The sequence below is a fragment of the Chiloscyllium plagiosum genome, unplaced genomic scaffold (genome assembly GCF_037043375.1).
Source record: "Chiloscyllium plagiosum isolate Xiang-an unplaced genomic scaffold, Cpla_swu_hap1 HiC_scaffold_44, whole genome shotgun sequence".
NCBI lineage: Eukaryota > Metazoa > Chordata > Chondrichthyes > Orectolobiformes > Hemiscylliidae > Chiloscyllium > Chiloscyllium plagiosum.
In genome coordinates this window covers 21,027,803-21,050,217 of record NW_028270182.1, presented here as the reverse complement: position 1 = coordinate 21,050,217, position 22,415 = coordinate 21,027,803, and the positions used below count along the sequence as shown (strand labels likewise).

Below are 22,415 nucleotides of genomic sequence, written 5' to 3'. Positions count from 1 at the left end.
AGAATTCAATCACGACCTTCCCTTGACAAAAGGTAGGTCAGCACGTCCACAATGATTCTTACCAATTTTTTATGGATGCGCCAGACAAAAACTGTTCTGCCCAAAACTGCAAGAAATTGCAGAGAGTTGTGAACGCAGCACAGTCCATCTCAAAAATCCATCTTCCTCGTGTTGATCCTGTATATACCAGCCCTGCCTCGTGAAAGCAGCCAACATAACAAAGACCCCTCCCACTCTGGTTATCGTCTTTTCCACCCTCTTGCATTGGGCAGAAGATACAAACATTTGAAAACACATAACAAAGGATTCAGGAACAGCTACTTTCCCGCTGTTATCAGACTTATGAAGGTACTATAGAGTCACAGCACAGAAACAGACTCTTGATCCAACTCGTCCATGCTGACCAGGTATCCTAAATAAATCCAGTCCCATTTGCCAACACCTGGCACATATTCTGCTTAACCCTTCCTATTCATATACCCATCCAGATGCCTTTTAAATGTTGTAATTGTACCAGCCTCCACCACTTCCTCTGGCAGCTCATTTCATACACACACCACCCTCTGTGTGAAAACGTTGCCCCTTAGGTCTCTTTTATATCATTCCCCTCTCACCCTAAAGCTATGCCCTCTAGTTCTGGACTTCCCGACCCCAGGGAAAAGACTTTGTCTATTTATCCTATCCATGCCCCACATGATTTTATAAACCTCTATAAGGTCACCCCTCAGCCTCCGACGCTCCAGGGAAAACAGCCCCAGCCTATCCAGCCTCTCCCTGTAGCTCAAATCCTCCAACCCTGGCAACATCCTTGTAAATCTTTTCTGAACCCTTTCAAGTTTCACAACATCAGAAGGAGATCAGAACTGCACGCAATATTCCAAAACTGGCCTAACCAATGTCCTGTACAGCCGCAACATGACCTCCCAACTCCTGTACTCAATACTCTGACCAATAAAGGAAAGCATACCAAACGCCTCCTTCACTATCCTATCTACCTGCGACTCCACTTTCAAGGAGCGATGAACCTGCACTCCAAGGTCTCTTTGTTCAGCAACACTCCCTAGGACCTCACCATTAAGTGTATAAGTCCTGCTAAGATTTGCTTTCCCAAAATGCAGCACCTCGCATTTATCTGAATTAAACTCCATCTGCCACCTCTCAGCCCATTGGCCCATCTGGTCCAGATCCTGTTGTAATCTGGGGTAACCCTCTTCGCTGTCCACTACACCTCCAATTTTGGTGTCATCTGCAAACTTACTAATTGTACCTCTTATGTTCACATCCAAATCATTTATATAAATGACAAAAAAGTAGAGGATACAGCACCAATCCTTGTGGCACTCCACTGGTCACAGGCCTCCAGTCTGAAAAACAACCCTCCACCACCATCCTCTGTCTTCCACCTTTGAGCCAGTTCTGTAGCCAAATGGCTAGTTCTCCCTGTATTCCATGAGATCTAACCTTGCTAATCAGTCTCCCATGGGGAACCTTGTCGAACGCCTTACTGAAGTCCATATAGATCACATCTACTGCTCTGCCCTCAACTATCCTCTGTTAATTCATCAAAAAACTCAATCAAGTTTGTGAGACATGATTTCCCACGCACAAAGCCATGTTGACTATCCTGAATCAGTCCTTGCCTTTCCAAATACATGTACATCCTGTCCCTCAGGATTCCCTCCAACAACTTGCCCACGACCGAGATCAGGCTCACCGGTCTATAGTTCCCTGGCTTGTCTTTACCACCCTCCTTAAACAGTGGCACCACGTTTGCCACCCTCCAGTCTTCCGGTACCTCACCTGTGACTATTGATGATACAAATATCTCAGCAAGAGCCCAGCAATCACTCCTCTAGCTTCCCACAGAGTTCTTGGGTACACCTGATCAGGTCCTGGGGATTTATCCACCTTTATGTGTTTATTGCTCCCCAACACCTCCTCCTCCGGACACTTGTCAAGATGTTCCCATCTATTTCCCTACATTCCATATCATCCATATCCTTCTCCACAGTAAACACTGACTGGAGTTGATCTTCCTCTGCACCTTCCATGTGGCTGTAACACTATATTCTGCATTCTGTTCTTTTACCCTGACGTACCTATGTAAGGTATGATTTACCCTCGCCTGTGCCTAGTGAAGACTGGGGGCAAATGAGACTAGATTAGATTAGGATATCTGGTCGGCATGGACAAGTTGGACCGAATGGTCTTTTTCTATGCTGTACATCTCTCTGTCTCTAAATGGATCCCTGCTGGCCATGACTAAAGGCTTCAGAATTTCCCAAAATGTGTCATAGTCTGATTAAAGAAAAACTTTTTATTTAAATGTAGCTCCTGTCCTGATGCAGAAAACACAGCAGCCAACATAGTTGCCCCAAACTCCCACCGACAGCAATGTGATCACGAGCTGATAATGTGCCTAGTTTTCAAATGGAACTGATTGAAGGGGATAGAGGTAAGAACTCTTCCTTCTTCTGAACAGTAGCTCTGGCCCAAAAGGGTAGGCCAGGCCATGGTTTAATGGTTCATTGGAAAAACAGTGCAGCAAAATCCTCAATACTGGGGTTTACTGCATGGATTATGGACCTGGGTCACTGGGGGCACTCTCTGACCCCAAGGTGAGAATGGATCCCAGTGCCTCTCTCCCCACACAACTACAGCTAGCCATTGTGTTCCCCACACCCCAGTGAGTCCAGGTGACATTTGAATCAAGGCCGTAGGATATGAAAGGTCACGGTCTATGCCATGCTAAACCCCAGGCACAGGGATTCCTGCTCCCCACCCCAATCTACAGGGGTTTGTAATGCTAAATTACACGCATCCATATCTTGGGAGTGAAGGACTGGTCTCTTGCTTAGAGATATTGGGAACACAAGGTCTGATTGAGATATCCCAGGATTGATCATCCAAACATGACAAAAAGAATCCCCACGAGGTCCGAAGAGCTGCAGTTTGATGTGGAAACACTCACTTTAGTCAATCAAACAAAGCTTTATTTACAACACTACCTTTAAAAAAATTACATTGGATTTCTTGCATCCTTTTGTTTTATGAACAGAGAATAAATAAAATTTCATTTCTTGCGGACATCCCACAATTGGTAATTCTGATCAAATCAAGTCCAACGTTCCCTTCCCATAGTCTTTCTGCCTTCAATGATCCTGTGCCCTAGTTCTCGCAGACTGATTTTGGAGACCAGCTTTGCTCTCTTCAAGAATCTTCACTGTCCAACGCTGCCGTCCTCCCATCTGCCTCTGAGGCTGGAGCATCAGGAGACAGTGATGGGACTTCATCTGGAAATCAGATGGATACTTTCGGGATCTAGTGGGAATTGGGATTGACTGGATAGCTCTACATTCTGGATCAGTGGTGCTGGAAGAGCACAGCAGTTCAGGCAGCATCCGAGGAGCTTCAGCAAAATCGACGTTTCGGGCAAAAGCCCTTTTTACCTTGTTTTTACCTTTTTACCCTGGATAGCTCTACAGCCAGCTGTAATGATTTTGATTGGCCGATAAGCCTCCATCTCATGGGGTCTAACCACGCTGTCAGCCCAGTAGTCACAGATGAAAATACCCAGATGTTTTGAACCGTCAGAAATAATAGGGGCATGGAATGGCCTGCCTGCAACAGCTGTAGACTCGCCAACTTCAAGGGCATTTAAATGGTCATTGGGTAGACAAATGGACGAGAATGGAACAGTGTAGGTGAGATGGGCTTCAGATTGGTTCCACAGGTTGGCGCTACATCGAGGGCTGAAGGGCCTGTACTGCGCTGGAATGTTCTCTGTTCGAAGCATAGAGGCTTACAGATCGAAAACCCCTCAATCCCGTCACTGCTGTAACCCTGCCGCTGCAAACTCAGACCCTGGCAAAATGGTTGGAACCACCTGCTGCACACATCTTGCTTTCGAGATTTCCATCGCCACCCGCTGCAGATTGGGGATGGTACAGCTCTGAGGAGGCACCTGCGCTTTGCAAGGACAGATTTAACTAGCCCTCAGTCTAACTCCATCGGTGTCAGTCTCTCACTGTCTCAGTGCCTTGTGCCTATCTGTCGGTATCTTAATGACTCTGTGATTCTTTCTAGCTAGCTGCTTTACGTCTGTGTTCCCTGAGGAGGTGTGCACTGTCTCTTGCTCCCTCTGCACTTATCTCTGTCTCTCTCTCTTTCTCTCTCTCTCTCTCTCTCTCTCTCTGTGTCTAGCTCCTTCTGTCTCTCCTACTTGCCTGGCCTCTCTCCCTATTTCCTCTCCTGAGCTAGATTATGAACTGCACACTGCTTTGTTTCCACATTAAAGCATTCCCCTCACACAGCGGAAGCGCATTCCAACAGGAATTTTCAAAAGGTGGGGGGAGATCGGAGATATAAGGACAAGATTTGCATGGGTTGTGGGGACGTTGGGAGTGATCAGAAAGCTCTTTAGCAATTCTCCTCCTATAACACCCAACTATTGCTGTGATAGATGGATTACTGGAGTAGCCAAATTAAAACCCCAACGACCTCAAGAATAGGACCTCCTATTCTGAAAGGCCCTCATTCCCACTGGGACTTTGACTCCAAATGGGGAGCGTCCAGTCAGATGCTCCGAGGTCTCATTCCTGTACATGTCCTGGGAATGTGAAACCTGCCATGGCTGACGGTTTCCCACCTGAGGGGAAGGTACCCAAAGGTCTCATGGGAGGACAAGTCCAGTACAGGCACACTTGGGATCTCCCTGTGCGGAAACGCACTCTGCAGATGATCCTGCTGCCAAATCCAGGGTAGGGGGGTACTGTTGGGTGGAGTTGAGGGTGTGGGAGGGGGTAAAGGGCTTTGCCGTGTTTTGGGGGTAGGAGGAGATGGGGTGCTAGCCCAGAAAGCATACACACTGCCCTCCTGTACCTCCCTGCACAGGTACCTGCCCAACCCCTTCCCCCCAGTGTTGACACCTCTGGCAATGGAGACTGCAGCGTCTCAGCGCCACGATGTGGAGCCGGCCTCCAACAGGCCAAAACGCTGCACTCTCACCTCACTTCCTGCAGGGTGGCTGATTGCTCATTCAATCCAAGAAACAGCACTCCCGCAACCAAAACGACACTGGTAATGTAGGACAGGATTCGGCTGTAATGTAGTGGCACAGTGGTTAGCACTGCTGCCTCACAGCGCCAGAGACCCGGGTTCAATTCCCGCCTCAGGCGACTGACTGTGTGGAGTTTGCACATTCTCCTCGTGTCTGTGTGGGTTTCCTCCGGGTGCTCCGGTTTCCTCCCACAGTCCAAAGATGTGCAGATCAGGTGAATTGGCCATGCTAAATTGCCTGTAGTGTTAGGTAAGGGGTAAATGTAGGGGAATAGGTCTGGGTGGGTTGCGCTTCAGAGAGTCGGTGTGGACTTGTTGGGCCGAAGGGCCTGTTTCCACACTGTCAGTAAGTAATCTGTAGTGGCAGTGGCATGTTTCAGAGGGAAGAGCTCAGTCCGTTCCTTGGGTCTCTCCATCACTAGGGGTTCCACAGAATCCCCATAGTGTGGGGTCAGGCCCTTCGGCCCACCAAGCCTGATCGAGAGAGGATCATGGGAAAGAGGAACAGGCCATTGAACCCAGCAGGTTTGCTCTGCTATTCAACATGATCATGGCTGAGGTCTTTCAGCTCCGTTTCCTGCACTATACCTTGATAGCTATAACATCTGGAAATCTGTTAATCTCCTTTTGGAACATACTCAGTGATGGTCCCTCCACAGGCGCGTGCAGTAGAGTACTCCCAAGATTTACTATCCTCTGAATGACGATATTCCAACTCAGCTCAGTCGCTTAGTGGGAGGCTGGGTCCCCTTATTCAAAACTCTCCCCCAGCCCCTCTTCCCAGCTCGGGGGGGAACCATCCTTCCTGCATCCATCTGATCGCTGCCATCGGTTTATTGGAACTCCTGTGACAGTTGACGATCACAGTGCTGAATGGCCACAAAGTCAAACTAGATCTTTGCTGTTAATCCCCGTGTTGCCAAGATGGAACATTAGATCCGCTGTGACCGACCAAGTGATCCGAACAGCAGATGCCCCCACCCCCTGCTGGATATTGGGGCAAGGCCCCAAGAGGCTGTAGTACTTCCTGCCCGTTCCCAAAGAGACTGAAAGACTAGGATAGCTAGAGGCAGAAAAGGCCCTAACAAACAAAACACCACACAGTGGTTGTAGCAAGATTTTAAGAAGAGGAAAGAGCCAAACAGGATTCCTGGGTTGCCAGGGTCAGGGGTTAGGGGAGTAGCAACAAAGAATGAGAGCAAACGATCAAATTGGGAGGCCGGGAGGGGGGATGGAAACTGAAAGGAAAGGGGGTCAGAACCCAGAGGGAGGGCTGCCTCAGCATTTCGTTCATCCCTATTGTCACGGACGCTTATCCCCATCCCAGAACCCCACCCCGCCCTGTTTATTTTTTAACCAAAATCAATATTCGCAGAATGCGGGTGTCAGCATTCATCGTCCATCTTTGACATCCTGGAGAAGATGGCGGTCAGCTGCCTTCTTGAACCGCTGCAGTCCGTGTATGGTCTGAGAGAGAGAGTATCATGAAGGAAGGAGTTCCAGGATTTTGACCCAGCGACACTGAAGGATGTATTTCCGAGTCAGGATACTGAGGGGAACTGGCGGGGTTGGGGGTGCGGCAGTGTTCCCATGTATCTGCTGCTCCTTATCTTTCCACATGGTGGGGAGGGGAGGGTGTGTGAGAGGTACTATTGGCATCTGTCGTTGGCATCGTCGTAGGGAAGTGATGGAGGTGACCACCCATCATCTAACAGTGATGCTGTTCCCCACCTCTTTGTACTTTACCACAAAGTAGGGAAAGCATTGGTCATTGTCAAACAGGACGAAAATCTGGGGGTCATAAGTGCTGTCCACGCAGGAGTTGAAGAGGTCACTGCTGGGGTCACTGGGGGTGACAGCCGGAGGTCTCCGCATGGGTGGCTTGCCCACGGTATGCCTGCCCACCAGGACCTTGGACAGAAACATGTAATGGACTCCTTCCTCGGAACGCTGGGCGTACCTGTGGGAGTAGCTGGACTTCCGGGCAAAGTAGCTGCCCTGGCCGTAGAGAGTGGCGTGTCGCCCGGACACTCGCGGGTCAAAGTTGTGCTTGCAGATGCCATCGATGGAGAGCTCGGAGGTCCCGTGGAACAAGTGCCTCTCATTCAGCACCCTCTCCCGTTCCGACAACTTGCGAGCCATGTACTGCTTCTTCCTGTCAGTGAAGAAAGGACTGAGATGGTCAGGGAGACGGGGACAGAGAGAGAGAGAGAGACAGAGAGAGAGAGAGACAAAAAGCAATGTCTCATTTTCCGCACCATTCCCCGCCAAAACGCCTTCTCCACCCGGAGACTGGGGAGAACGTGGGACTCACTCCCACAGGCATTGATACGTTAAGGGGGATAAACGCAGGCGGTGAAGCGGGGAGGGGGGGCTGGGAAGTTCAGGAACAGCCGTTCACAGGGGGATTGTGCTGACCAGAAATACCAGAAGGGAGCAGACGGGCTCAGTGGACTGCTCCATTATTCTGTTTCTAATATCAGCTTCCCTCTCTTTAACCGTATCCTTGTTACTAAACTCAGCAGCTTCCTTACCAAAGAAACATTGACAGCGCAGAAGATGGCCTTTCAGCCCATCACTGTTTGTGAATGCTACTCCCTATCTAATATTAAAGACCGCTATCAGGTCATCCTCGAGTGCGTATCACCCAGTACTAGAGCAGAGAACACTCAGGCACAGAAACAGGCTCTTCGGCCTGCCACGGCTGTACTGGCCATGATGCGTTAAGGGGGTAAACTAATCCCATCAGCCTGCACAGCCCTCTGTTCCATGTCTGTCTCAAACGTTTGCTACTGTATCTGCCTCGATCACCTCCCAGGGCAGCTCATTGCAAGCACCTCGAGTAAAAAAGACTTTCCTGGACGATTTCTGTTAAATGGTAGCCCCCCTCCCCCCGCCACCTTAAACCTCGCCCCTGTCCCGGGACCCGATCTGGGCTCCAGGGCTCTCCAGATTTTAGAAGAACAAGAATTGGTTGCATTCAAACGTGTCAAATTCTTCAGAGGGTTTGACGGGGTCAATCAACAATGATAGGCTCCCCATCCCCCAAGACCACAGGCCTCAGGATAAGAGGGTGGCTGTTTAGGGCTGAGGTAAGGGAAATCGTCTTCATCCCACACACCCACCCCCAACCCCACTTTGAGATTCTCTCCCCTAAAGGTCTGCAGAAGCTCAATCATTGAGCATTCGCAAGACTGAGGTCAAAACGTTCCTGTGTTCTGAGGAAATCAAGGGATATAGGGAAGATTGAACTGAGGTTGAAGATCATTCCTGATGGTTTTGAACGGTGCATCCGGTCTGAAGGGCTGAAAAGCCCCCCCCGTTCCTATTTCTTATGGACAGACCAGGCCTCATACTAAATAAATTGAAGGGCTTTTTTTTGTTCATTTTGTGGGATGTGGGAGTCGCTGGCTGGGCCCAATATTTATTGCCCCGTCCCTAGTTGCCCCTTGAGAAGGTGGGGGTGAGCTGCCTTCTTGAGAACCTGCAGTCCTGACTTTACGATGGGGGGAGGCAGTGCAGGGGAGTGGCGTTGAAAATATGTAGCGAGCATGTGGCAGCCCGGGTTTACTCGCAGAGGTTTTTGAGGCCATTCCTGCCCCCCCCCAGGGACATCATCCCCCTCCCCCGCACCATTGCCCTCTCCCTGCCTTGGGTCTCTGCCAGGTGTATGGAAGAGACCAGGCCTAAGTGGGCCTTCAAGCACCGTAGGCGTTCACAGACAGGCTCCAAGGTTGCACTTGAGAGTGCGGTCGCCATAGTTACTGTGAAGGGGAAGCTGTGTGCCAACTCAGACCGGGGTGGCAGGGGGGGGGGGGGGGTCCCATTCACTCTCCCCTGACTCAGAGTGGTGCGGTTCCAATCCCATTCCAGACCGTCGGCCACAGGATAGAGGCCGACATTTCCCAGCATCCCCAAGCGCCTCACTGTCTGGATCTAAGAAAGCCTAAGGTGGGCCTGAGTAATGAGCAGGGCAGAAGCTTGCTGGTGCACGCTTTTATCCCTAGGCTGCTGTACCTGGCAATAATACAGTTGTCAAAAAGTCTGGTTCTGGAAAAGCACAGCCGGTGAGGCAGCATCCGAGGAGCACGAGAGTCAACTTTTCGAGAAATACGCCCTTCCTCAGGAATGTGATGCTGCTGTGCTTTCTCAGCGCCACACTTTCGGACTCTAACCTCCAGCATCTGTATGTCCTCACTCTCTCCTCATAATCCGGTTGCAGGATGATTCCCCACGCAAGAATTTTCTACTTCACGACACGAACTTGCTGCAAGAGCTGTTAGGGTGGATGTGAAAGGCTTTGGGAAGTCTCAAGGGGGTGAAGCAGTAAGTATCCACAAACAGCAAGCTGCAAACAAACAAAGCAGCTGTTCGTGCTGAGACTGCTTCAGGATCAATAATGCCCCAGATAGTAGTGGTGAGTCCAACAACATAATCGCCACATCTAGAGGGGGAGATGGAGCTTTGATTTAACATCTCATCTGTGGGCGGCACGGTGGCACAGTGGTTAGCACTGCTGCCTCACAGCGCCAGAGACCCGGGTTCAATTCCCGCCTCAGGCGACTGACTGTGTGGAGTTTGCACGTTCTCCCCGTGTCTGCGTGGGTTTCCTCCGGGTGCTCCGGTTTCCTCCCACAGTCCAAAGATGTGCAGGGTCAGGTGAATTGGCCATACTAAATTGCCCGTAGTGTTAGATAAGGGGTAAATGTAAGGGTATGGGTGGGTTTCGCTTCGGCAGATCGGTGTGGACTTGTTGGGCCGAAGGGCCTGTTTCCACACTGTAATCTAATCTAAATCTAAAGATAGTGTGGTACTCCCTCAGCAGTGACCCTCTGACAGTGCGGCACTCCCTCAGCACTGACCCTCTGACAGTGCGGTACTCCCTCAGCACTGACCCTCTGACAGTGCGGCACTCCCGCAGCACTGACCCTCTGACAGTGCGGCACTCCCTCAGCACTGACCCTCTGACAGTGCGGCACTCCCTCAGCACTGACCCTCTGACAGTGCGGCACTCCCTCAGCACTGACCCTCTGACAGTGCGGCACTCCCTCAGCACTGCACTGGGACTGTCGGCCTGGGTTCTGACCTCAAGATGTTTGTAGTGGGACATGAGCACACAGCCTTGGCAGTGAGAGATTGCTCCGATGAGCTGAAGCCCTTGTCAAGATCAGATCTGTGCTGTAACACTGACTCTGTTCTACCTGTTGTGGTTTAATCTTTCCATCAATACCTACCCAAATAACAACAACCTCTCTGTACATAGCACCTTCACGAAGGCCACATACGGAGATAAATGTGGTGCTGGAAAAGCACAGAAGGTCAGGCAGCATCCGAGGAGCAGGATTCCTGATGAAGGGCTCCTAACCAAAACGTCGATTCTCCTGTTCCTCAGATGCTGCCTGACCTGCTGTGCTTTTCCAGCACCACTCTAATCTTGACCTTGATCTCCAGCGTCTGGAGTACCCACTTCTACCACATAAGGAGATATCCAGTGAGTTAATTAAAAGTTGGATTAAATGAGTGTCTCAAAGGACGAGGGGAAGAGAGAGAGAGAGAAAAGAAGAGAGGTCTTGGTTGGGAATTCCAGAGTTCCAGACGCAGGCAGCATGGCAGCCAGTGGAGGAGTGTCGGGAATTGGGAGCAGCGCTGAGATGGGGACTGGAGGGGGTTACAGTGATAGGGAGGGGGTGTAGAGGCTGGAGGGGGTTACAGAGATAGGGAGGGGGTGTAGGGGCTGGAGGGGGTTACAGAGATAGGGAGGGGGTGTAGGGGCTGGAGGGGGTTACAGTGATAGGGAGGGGGTGTAGGGGCTGGAGGGGGTTACAGAGATAGGGAGGGGGTGTAGGGGCTGGAGGGGGTTACAGTGATAGGGAGGGGGTGTAGGGGCTGGAGGGGGTTACAGAGAGAGGGAGGGGGTGTAGGGGCTGGAGGGGATTACAGAGATAGGGAGGGGGTGTAGGGGCTGGAGGGGGTTACAGAGATAGGGAGGGGCTGGAGGGGGTTACAGAGATAGGGAGGGGGTGTAGGGGGCTGGAGGAGGTTACATAGATGGGGGGGGTGTAGGGGCTGGAGTGGGTTACAGAGATAGGGAAAGGGTGTATGGGCTGGAGGGGGTTACAGAGATAGGGAGGGGGTGTAGGTGGCTGGAGGGGGTTATAGAGAGAGAGAGGGGATGTAGGGGCTGGAGGAGGTTACAGAGATAGGGAGGGGGTGTAGGAGCTGGACGGGGTTACAGAGATAGGGAGGGGTGTAGGGGCTGGAGGGGGTTACAGAGATAGGGAGGGGTGTAGGGGCTGGAGGGGGTTACAGAGATAGGGAGGGGGTGTAGGGGCTGGAGGGGGTTACAGAGATAGGGAGGGGTGCAGGGGCTGGAGGGGTTCTGAGAGATAGGGAGGGGTGTAGGAACTGGAGTGGGTTACAGAGATAGGGAGGGGTGTAGGGGCTCGAGGAAGCTACAGAGATAGGGAGGGGGTGTAGGGGCTGGAGGGGGTTACAGAGATAGGGAGGGGGTGCAGGAGCTCAAGGGGTTTACAGAGATAGGGAGGGGGTACAGAGATAGGTTTAGCGATGGGTTTAGGGGGCTGGAGGGGGTTTACAGAGATAGGGAGGGGTATAGGGGGTGTTAGAGGTGACAGGGATAGGGAGGGGCTTGAAAATATGGTAGTGAAGTTTGTATGATTAAATATAAACATCACTAACCTGATGTACTTTTCCCAAAGGAACTGGTTTTGTACCCGTAATATGCTCAAGATGATGAATTTTGTCTCCAGCATGGTCTTGTGGAAGAGGTTGTAGACCACCCTATAGGCTTTGTCATCCAGTGACATGGGCACTTTGATAAAGTCCACATTGGGATCCATGGGGATCCAGGTCTCTGGGTAACCGTGTTCACAGTCAGGATTGGGAGCAGCTACTGAGGGGTTATCCAGCACACAGGGGTTTCTCTCAGATGACCCAGACAATGTCCTGAAAACATAACTTCCTGTTAGCTGTTGGCCAGTTAACATTCATGCTTGCAATCTCTCCATCCTCCCAGTGATGGGATTAGTGGAATTCCGAACAACGCACCCTTCCGAAACTCCCAGTGCCTCTCTGCGACATTGTCCATCTCCCACATCAGGAATACCCAGTCCACGAAACACTTGTGTAAACCTGACACAAAATGGCAGCATGTGGGCATGCCTCGTGAGGGTAATATTTCCCTTTGAACAGGATGGCTCATTCGGTCATTTCAGAGTGCAGTTAAGAGTCACATGTAGGCCAGACCAGGTAAGGATGGCAGATTTCCTTCCCTAAAGGACATTAGTGAACCAGATGGGATTTTATGACCATCAATGACTGTTGTCGTGGTCACTGATACCAAAACTAGATTCAGTTCCAGACTTAATAAACAAATTCAGATTCCGCCACGGTGGCTCAGTGGTTAGCACTGCTGCCTCACAGCACCAGGGACCCAGGTTCGACTCCAGCCTCGGGCGACTGTCTGTGTGGAATTTGCACATTCTCCCCGTGTCTGAGTGGATTTCCTTCCACAATCCAGATTAGGGTGGATTGGCCATGCTAAACTGCCCATAGTGTGAGGTGCATTAGTCAGAGGCAAATGGATCTGGTTGGGGGTTACCCTTTGAAGGGTCAGTGTGGACTTACTAGGCCGAATGGCCTGTTTCCACAATGTAGGGAATCTAATCTGATCAGTAGTGGTGGGATTTGAACCTGTGTTCGCCTGGAGCCTCTGGATTTCTCCCCTCGTGCCATTGCCACCATAACACCACCCTCCACAATCTTACACTGGTCATGTATAGGTTTGATCCCTCTTCATCTCCCCAAAAGGGAACACTCTCAGTGCATTTATCCCTCACAAACCCCACCCCTCCCCTCGATCAGCTCACCCATTAGTTTTTCCCACCCAGATAAACAGCTTAATTCAATTGTCCCAATCAACAAAGAGCAGGACATCCCTCCGTTACAAATGGAACAGAAATATCACGGAGATCAACATTGGCCCACAGCACTCACTTGAGGTAGGGCAGGAGCGTGACGGTTGATTGGAAGAGGGGCCGTTTCCGGATGGTTCTCTTTGTGCCTGAGGTGATGTTCTGCTGGTAGCTGGCGTTGAGATCCACCTTGTATCGCTGACTCTGACTGATCATGAAGTACCTCACCACAATGCCCTGTCGGAGGGCTTCCTCAAAGTACTGGGCGAGTGACTGCAAGGACGACATTCAGAGATTGAGGCATTGGGCGGTGACACAGAGAAAAAGTGCAAGATCCTGAGCACACAAGCATCGAAAACACAAAGACCATCTTCCCAATTGCGATGTTACCACATTTAGATTAGATTAGATTAGAAACAGGCCCTTCGGCCCAACAAGTCCACAACGACCCTCTGAAGAGCACACACCCAGACCTATTCCCCTACATTTACCCCTGACTAATGTACACCTAACACTATGGGGCAATTTAGCGTGACCAATTCACCGGCACATCTTTGGATTGTGGGAGGAAACCGGAGGAAACCCACGCAGACACGGGGAGAATGTGCAAACTCCACACAGACAGTCACCCGAGGCTGGAATCAAACCCGGGTCCCTAGCGCTGTGAGGCAGCAGTGCTAACCACTGAGCCACCATGCTACATTCTTATTAGTTACTCTGAATAACAGGCTAATGATAAGTGACACCCTTTGTGCCCTTGTTACATTTCTCAAGCATTCACAGTCTTGGGACTCACTGTACAGTTAACACCAGAGAGTTACAGTTAACACCAGAGAGCGAAACTGTCTTTTGCAAACCTGGCTTCATTTGGTGTGGAGTACTGGCCTCAGCTAGACTATCCAACAAAGCAAAATCTAACCACAGCCCCTTGATGTTCACTCATCGGTCTTTACAGCACACAGAGAGGCCATTCTGCCCATCATTTTCTGCAACAGACCTGGCTGCACCAATTCCACTTTACCATCTTTGCCCCATAGCTCTGTGGGCCAAGATAATGCAGGAGGATTGGCACTGCAGCGTCCCAGTGCCAGGGTCCCAGGTTCAATTCCAGCCTTGGGCTAAATTGCCCCGTAGTGTTAGGTGCATTAGTCAGAGGGAAATGGGTCTGGGTGGGTTACTCTGCGGAGGGTCGGTGTGGACTGGTTGGGCCGAAGGGCCTGTTTCCACACTGTAGGGAAGCTAATCTAATCTAAGGATATCTAAATACTCTTTAAATGTGACACAAGTTTCTGTTCCAAATCACACTTTCAGGCAGTGAGTGACTTCCACCATCCTTCTGGGTGAAAGAATTGGCTCCTCAGCTCTCCTCTTAGTTTTTTACATTTCAACCCTGTGCTGCCTACGCTATGAATGGACCCAGACCCTTAATCATATCCATCTCCATCAGGTTCCCCATTCAACTTTCTCTACTCCAAGGGAAACAACCCGGCCTATCCAATCATTTCTCAGAGCTCAGACTCTCCAGCCACAGCAACATCCTGTAAATCTCCTCTGCACCCTATGTAGTCCAATCACATCTTTTTGAAAACATGGTGACCAGAACCGCAGGCCAGTGTTTTATACAGATCCAGCCTCGTGTCCTTGCTCTTGTATCCTATGCCTCTGCTAATAAAAGCAAGTATCCCACTTTCCTTAGACTCGATTACCTACAGTGTGGCAACAGGCCCTTCGGCCCAACCAGTCCACTGAAGAGTAACCCACCCAGACCCATTTCCCTCTGACTAATGCACCTAACACTGTAGGCAATTTAGCATGGCCAATTCACCCTAACCTGCAGATCCCTGAGCACTATGGGGCAGTTTAGCATGGCCAATCCACCCTGACCTGCACATCCCTGAACACTATGGGGCAGTTTAGCATGGCCAATCCACCCTGACCTGCACATCCCTGAACACTATGGGGCAGTTTAGCATGGCCAATCCACCCTGACCTGCACATCCCTGAACACTATGGGGTAATTTAGCATGGCCAATCCACCCTGACCTGCACATCCCTGAACACTATGGGGCAGTTTAGCATGGCCAATCCACCCTAACCTGCACATCTTTGGACGGTGGGAGGAAACCGGAGCAAACCCACGCCGACACGGGGAGAATGTGCAAACTCCACACAGACAGTCACCCGAGGCTGGAATCGAACCCGGGTCCCTGGCACTGTGAGGCAGCAGTGCTAACCACTGAGCCACTGTGCCGCCTCTTCTTAACTACCTGTCCTGCTATTTTCATGGATCTATAGATACACACAGAGGTCCCAACGTTCATTGTGTTATCCATTGTGAGCTCTCCCTTAGTGTATTAGTACATCTTTTGTCCCTGAGAACCACACCACAAATATACCTCCAGTTACAGACACATCCCTCTCCCATCACCTTCTGCTTCCTGCCTCTCAGCCAGGTTTGCATCCAATGTGCCACCTTGCTATAGATCCCACGAGCTTTCCTTTCTTGACCCGTCTGCCATGACCTTTTCAAAAGGGCTTGCTAAAGCCCACGTGGACCCAACCAATGCATAACCTTTAACACTTCCAGTTACATTCCCAACTGCTTTGATCAAATTTGTCAAACCGCAACTTTTCTTAAGAATGGCAATGTTCAATGGCATTGGATTAACTGAAACCCCTTCATCCTGGAGGCTGTCATTTACCACAAACTGAATTGCACTAGCCAGATAAAGAAAGATGGTTCCAAAGGCAGTTCACGAGCTCTGACTCCCCAGCGCCGTCTGTCACTCACTCACAAGGCACAAGTCGGGAGTGGGACGGACAATATCGGAATGGGGGGCATCTCCAAGAAGCTCAGCACCATCCAGGGCAAAGCAGCCCCCGCTCGATTGGTATCACATCCAGCACCCTCTGCGTTGATTCCCTCACAGTACGGACAGCATGTAACATCAACAAGATACACCGTGGCAATCCATCAAGGCTCCACAAACCCGTGACCCCACCCCATCCAGAAGACAAGAGCATGGTGAATACATGGGAACACCAGCCCCTCGCAAGGTCCCACCTTAACCACACAGGCTTGGAAATATATCGCCTCAAACTCTTGGAACCCCGTCTCTCCCAGCATTGTGCGTATGTGACCCTACATCCTGAGCTGAAAATGTGTTGCTGGAAAAGCGCAGCAGGTCAGGCAGCATCCAGGGAACAGGAGAATCGACGTTTCGGGCATAAGCCCTTCTTCAGGAATACCCGAAACATCGATTCTCCTACTCCTTGGATGCTGACTGACCTGCTGCGCTTTTCCAGCAACACATTTTCAGCTCTGATCTCCAGCATCTGCAGACCTCACTTTACCCTACATCCTGAGACCTGCAAGCTGTTCAAGAAGGCAACTCGCTACTACCTCCCCAAGGGGCAATTGGGATGGCCAATAAAGGCTGGGCCCAGCACCCAGGTCCCATCAAAGAACTGTGAGCTAGCAGACGCCTGGAGGAAGAACGCCTCATCTTCCGCCTCGGAACACTTCAACCCCAGGGCATCAATGTGGACTTCACCAGTTTCCTCATTTCCCCTTCCCCCACCTCACCCCAGCTCCAAACTTCCAGCTCAGTTCCGTCCCCATGACCTGTCCTACTTGCCTATCCACTCCACCCTCTCCTCCCTGACCTATCACCTTCATCCCCTCCCCCACTCACCTATTGTACTCTATGCTACTTTCTCCCCACCCCCACCCTCCTCTCGTTTATCTCTCCACCCTTCAGGCTCTCTGCCTGTATTCCTGATGAAGGGCTTTTGCCCGAAACGTCGATTTTACTGCTCCTCAGATGCTGCCTGAACTGCTTTTTCCAGCACCTCTCTAATCTAGACTGTGAGGTAGCTGTCTGACTGGCCACTGGTTTTGCTGAACTGTCGATGAATTGCCGGGCTATTGTTTAAAATTCATTTCTGGGGTGTGGAGACTGCTTTGTTCTAAATGCGCATTCCTAAAACGTCATTGCGTTGTCCCTGACAGAACCTCGGCTGGTCAACAGCCTCGCTCTGCACCTGCATTGGGGTTGGTTTCTCTGACATAAAAGTCTTCCCCATAGCACACGACTGACTCACTCAATCTCTCCAGTACAGCAATTAGACCTTGTACCTTCTGACTCAGGGGCAGGAATGGTATCACTATGCAGCCTGTTATGGTGAAATTAACTGGTATCCCCTGACACACCCACAGTTAGAATTTTCCTGGTGTGAATGCAAACTCTACTCCGCCCTCATTCACACAACCATGACATTTTTCAGACACCATCCCCCGAACCAACATATACTACATTTTAAATCTCCACTTTCCCAGTGGGTTGGGGCAGACAGGGCAATATTTAACTGGCATAATTCCCCAGGCACCCATCCATATTTAAACCAAATTGCTGCACATGTTTGTGACACAGTTTATTCCTCCGAGGAGGTGATATGAAGGTGTGAACAACTTCCTGTCCCTTACACCGATGTGTGAAAGTACATTCAAGACTTGACCCAAAATTTTCTTCACTTGATTTCAAAACAGTTCTGTCAAATCTCTCCTTAACCTCCTCTCACTCCCAGTTCAGTGCTCAAACCCCCTTGAAGACCAGCTTGACCTTTGACAGCAATTTCCCGCCTCCCGTCCCGGTAAGGTCAGTACCTGAGGGTACTGCTTCCACTCGAACGTGTCCCTCCAGTAGTATCGCCACGTCGTGCGGAAGATGTCAGAGGGGTCAATGTCCGAGGTGCTGAGCCGCCTTAACCGGTCAAACGTCTCGCTCTGAATGGTCATTTGGTCAAAGTCTGCGGTGAAACTCCGATCCCTAAAGCGAAAAGCAAAGTGACCATGAACAACAGACTCCACCCACAATTCCCTTCGGCCTTATTAACCTTAAAGGCTGACCTTAACCCCATAGACATACCTTATCAATCCAACAGGCAGCCCTTCGGCAATGAGAACCCTATGGACGAGTCCTACAGAGCAATCCTATAGACAGGAACCCTCAAACCCAACCCCCCCTCCCATTTATCTCAGCTCCCACCCTTCCCCCGGCCCATAAGTCTCATTCCTGATGAAGGGCTTATGCCCAAAATGTCGGTTCTCTTCCTCGGATGCTGCCTGACCCTGCTGTGCTTTTCCAGCACCGCACCCTGAACCTTGTCGACAGGCTTTATATATAGTCAGGCTTTAATAAGCCAAAGGCTGTCCATAAACCTTATTAACCCTATAGACAGGTTTACAAGAGAGTTATTAACCCAAATCAGTGGTCAACACTGATGCCTCACAGCACCAGGGTCCCAGGTTCAATTCCAGCCTCGGGCGACTCTCTGTGTGGAGTTTGCACATTCTCTACATGGGTTTCCTCCCACAGTCCAAAGATGTGCAGGTCAGGTGAATTGGCCATGCTAAATTACCCCATAGTGTTAGGTGCATTAGTCAGACGGAGGGTTGGTGTGGACATGTTGGGCCGAAGGGCCTGTTTCCAGACTGTAGGGAATCTAATCTAAGCATTTATTAAATGTGGATAGGCTGTATTAAGACAGTGTTGAAAAATATGATGCTGGAAAAACACAGCAGGCCAGACAGCATCCGAGGAGCAGGAGAATCGATGTTGAAGAAGGGCTTCTGCTTGAAACGTCAATTCTCCTGCCCCTCGGATGCTGCCTGACCTGCTGTGTTTTTCCAGCATCACATTTTCAACTCTGGTCTCCAGCAACTGCAGTCCTCACTTCCCCATGTATTAAGTCAGTACTTATTAACCCTACTGATAGGCTTTATTAGCCCAATACTTACCACACATGGACTGGCCTTATACCCCAGAGACTAGTTCTAATAAGTCTTGTCTGTAGCTTCAATGAGAGTTTTTAACTGTACAGACAACTCTTTATTAAACTTACAGACAGGCCTGATCGAACTTGCAGCTACCTTATAGGCCCCACACCCTTTTCCTGTGTCCCTGAAGTCTCACTCAGGACACCAACACAAGTTTGTTAGATATGACCATCAAGTCCCTCACTGGGTCACACTCCTAGAACTCTTCACCCGACAGCACAGGCTGCCCAACAACACCGCACAGACCACTGTCATTTACTTCAGTACCTTCAAACTTAGACAGGAATAGAGAGGGTAGATGCAGGCACGATGTTTCCCCGTGGTTGGGGAGTCCGGAACCTGGGGGGACCTCAGTCAGGACTGAAAGGAAGAGAATTGATTTTTACTCAGAGGGCTGCGGAAGCTCAGTCTTTGTAGAGGTTGAAAGATTTCTAATTCCCAGGGGTGTACAGGGTTATGGGGATGAGGAAATGTTATTGAATTGTTCAGTCCACCGTGATCATATTGAATGATAGAGCAGGCTTGATGAGCTGAATGATGGGCTTTAGTTGTGGTTTTCTGCATGACTGGAAATTGCTTGACTGTTTCTTTTTTCAATGGACCGAGCTTCAGATTCCAACCCACCCTTTGTCATTGATGGGCTGAATGGCCTAGTCCTGCTAAGGTGACTATGCTTTTCTGTTCTCTTGAGCAGAGATTCCATTGTTCTTCCCAACACGAAGTCGAATCCGACTGGTCTACATTTCCCGGGATACTTTCGGTCTCCTTTCTTGAACAGGAGTATTGGATTAGTTATCTAGCAGTCCTCTGGGAATACACCTCTCTCTAACAAATTATTAAACGGTGTCTCTGCTGTCTCTGGATTATTTTAAGATAAGATGGGCAATATTGGCAAACCACGGCACGGTGGCACAGTGGTTAGCACTGCTGCCTCACAGCGCCTGTAGACCCGGGTTCAATTCCTGCCTCAGGCGACTGACTGTGTGGAGTTTGCACGTTCTCCCCGTGTCTGCGTGGGTTTCCTCCGGGTGCTCCGGTTTCCTCCCACAGTCCAAAAGATGTGCAGGGTCAGGTGAATTGGCCATGCTAAATTGCCCGTAGTGTTAGGTAAGGGGTAAATGTAGGGGTATGGGTGGGTTTCGCTTCGGCATGTCGGTGTGGACTTGTTGGGCCGAAGGGCCTGTTTCTACACTGTAATGTAATCTGAAAAAATCTGTAATCACATCCCAAAGTAGTTCCTAAAACAAAAGTACGGTGACTATTTTGTGGTGAAAAGGGGATGAGATGGTGAGAAAAGGGATCAATTCCTTGCTTGCATTCATAAATTCATAAGTTATAGGAGCAGAATTAGGCCATTCGGCCAGTCAAATCTGCTCTGCCATTTGATCATCGCTGATGCAATCTCCCTGCCTTCTCTCCATATCCCTTCAACCCATTACCAATTACAAATCTGTCCGACTCCTCCTTAAATTTACTCACTGTCCCAGTATCCACCGCACTTTGGGATGGCCAATTCCACAGATTCACAGCCCTTTGTGAGTAGTTTCTCCTCAACTCTGTTTTAAATTTGCTACCCCACCCCACCTTAGCCCAAGAGAGTGACCTCTCGTCCCAGAATGCCCGGCATGAGGAAGCATCCAATCCCCGTCTATTTTATCCAGACTTTTTATCATCTTGAGCACCTCAACTTGATCTCCCCTCATACTTCTAAATCCCAGAGAGTACAGGCCAAAGTTGTTCAGTCTCTTGATGGGTCACCATCTTGAACTGTTTACGGCGTTAGGCCCTGTCTCCTGAACTCCAACAGCGCCGTGCCACTGTGGGTTGGATGGCCAGTACGTTGAAAGGTAACAGGGCATCGCGGGTTGTCAGGAGATAGATGCAATCAGTATGTACAGAGGACAAAAGAAACACCCAGAAAAGTCCTGCAAACTCTTGAGAGTAAACACGTAGCTTTGGCTCCAACTGGAGGACTGGGGCCTGCACTTTACAGAGAATGTCACAGCTCTGGAGAGGGTGCAGATGGGAGTTTACCTGACCAGGACTAGCCAAAACAAGGGAGGATAGGCTGGAAATTATAAAACAGGAGACAGTGAGGTCTGCAGATGCTGGAGATCAGAGTTGAGAGTGTGGTGATGGAAAAGCACAGCAGGTCAGGCAGCATCCGAGGAGCAGGAGAATCGTTGTCTCAGGCTGGAGCCCTTCGTCGGGAATGCCTGGCCTGCTGTGCTTTTCCAGCAACACACTCTGAGCTGGGGAAATTATAAAACACCAGATCAGCCCCAGGCTGAGGGCTGTGGGTTACCTCATTACAGAAAGGATGGCATAGCACAGGCAAGGGGTATGGAGGGGATTTACGAGGATGTCCCAGGGTTGGAAAATTACAGGAAATGTCAGGAAAGACTGGGTAAGCTGGGGTTGTGCCTTGAATGAACGGGAGATTTAATAGAGACGTACAAATTGTAAAGATGTGGGGATGTGGATAAAGGGCCTATTGCCCCCAGCCCAGAAAGGTCAGTGACTGAGGGGGCATAGGTTGTACGCGATTGGTAGAAGGATTGGAGGAGAAGTGAAATATTTCTTCACCTGGAGGGTTTTTGGGGTCTGGAGCCTGCCACCTGACAGTGTGGCAGAGGCTGACACCCACCCCAAAGGTGCTAACAGCCTGCTATCTCCAAGACCACACACTGCGGGAAACCAGGATTAGCCTGGATTGTGCTCAGGACAGACTCTGTGCCGTAGCTGTTTCTACAACTTCCTAAATGTCAGAAGAAGAGGAATGGGGACAGAGAGTGAATTACTCCAGCGGAGGAATGTGATGGGCCAAATGGCCTTCCTGCCTGATGCCCTGTGATTCTGGGGGGGGGGCTAGATTTTGGAGTGGCACGGTGGCTCAGTGGTTAGCACTGCTGCCTCACAGCACCAGGGTCACAAGTTCGATTCCAGCCTCAGGCGACTGCCTGTGTGGAGTTTGCACGTTCTCCCCGTGTCTGCGTGGGTTTCCTCCGGGTGCTCCGGTTTCCTCCCACAGTCCAAAGATGTGCCGGTTAGGGTGAATTGGCCAAGCTAAATTGCCCGTAGTGGTAGGTGCATTCGTCAGAGGGAAATGGGTCTGAGTGGGTTACTGTTCGGAGGGTCGGTGTGGCCTGGTTGGGCTGTGGGCCTGTTTCCACACTGTTGGTAGTCTAATCTAATGTAATCTATCAGTGAATGTGGAAAGACTGGAGAAACTGGGATTGTTCCCCTCAGAGCAGAGAAGCTTAAAGGATGAGATTTGCAAACCAACACTCCATCCATTGACTCCATCTACACTTCCCACTGGTTCGGGAAAGCAACAATAGAGACATAATTAAAGGTCCCTCCTATCTCACATATATTCTCTTTCACCCTCTTCCATCGGGCAGAAGATGGAAAACTTTGAAAACACATACCAACAGATTCAAGAACAGCTTCTTCCCCGCTGTTATCAGATTTCTGAAGAGACCTTTCAAATGTTGATTCTGATCTCTCTCTCTCTGTCTGTCTCTCTGCACCTGCTCTGTAACACTATATTCTGCTCTATGTTCTGTTTCTCTGCTGCACTT

General features: G+C 50.2%; 1 protein-coding gene across 2 annotated transcripts in view; it reads right to left on the bottom strand.

The window, feature by feature from the left end:
• Window positions 1-2,971: 2,971 nt before the first annotated feature.
• The window catches only part of LOC122548354 (protein mono-ADP-ribosyltransferase TIPARP-like), a 33,539-nt gene continuing 14,095 nt past the window's right edge, over window positions 2,972-22,415 (bottom strand). For both annotated transcript variants that reach the window (XM_087982721.1, XM_087982722.1), the window contains exons 3-6: window positions 17,659-17,821; window positions 13,075-13,265; window positions 11,758-12,024; window positions 2,972-7,213 (exon numbers count right to left, since the gene is read on the bottom strand). In XM_087982721.1, the coding sequence (XP_087838847.1) occupies window positions 6,763-7,213; window positions 11,758-12,024; window positions 13,075-13,265; window positions 17,659-17,821 (1,072 nt within the window). In that variant the 3' untranslated portion in view covers window positions 2,972-6,762. The remainder of the gene's footprint in view (window positions 7,214-11,757; window positions 12,025-13,074; window positions 13,266-17,658; window positions 17,822-22,415) is intronic.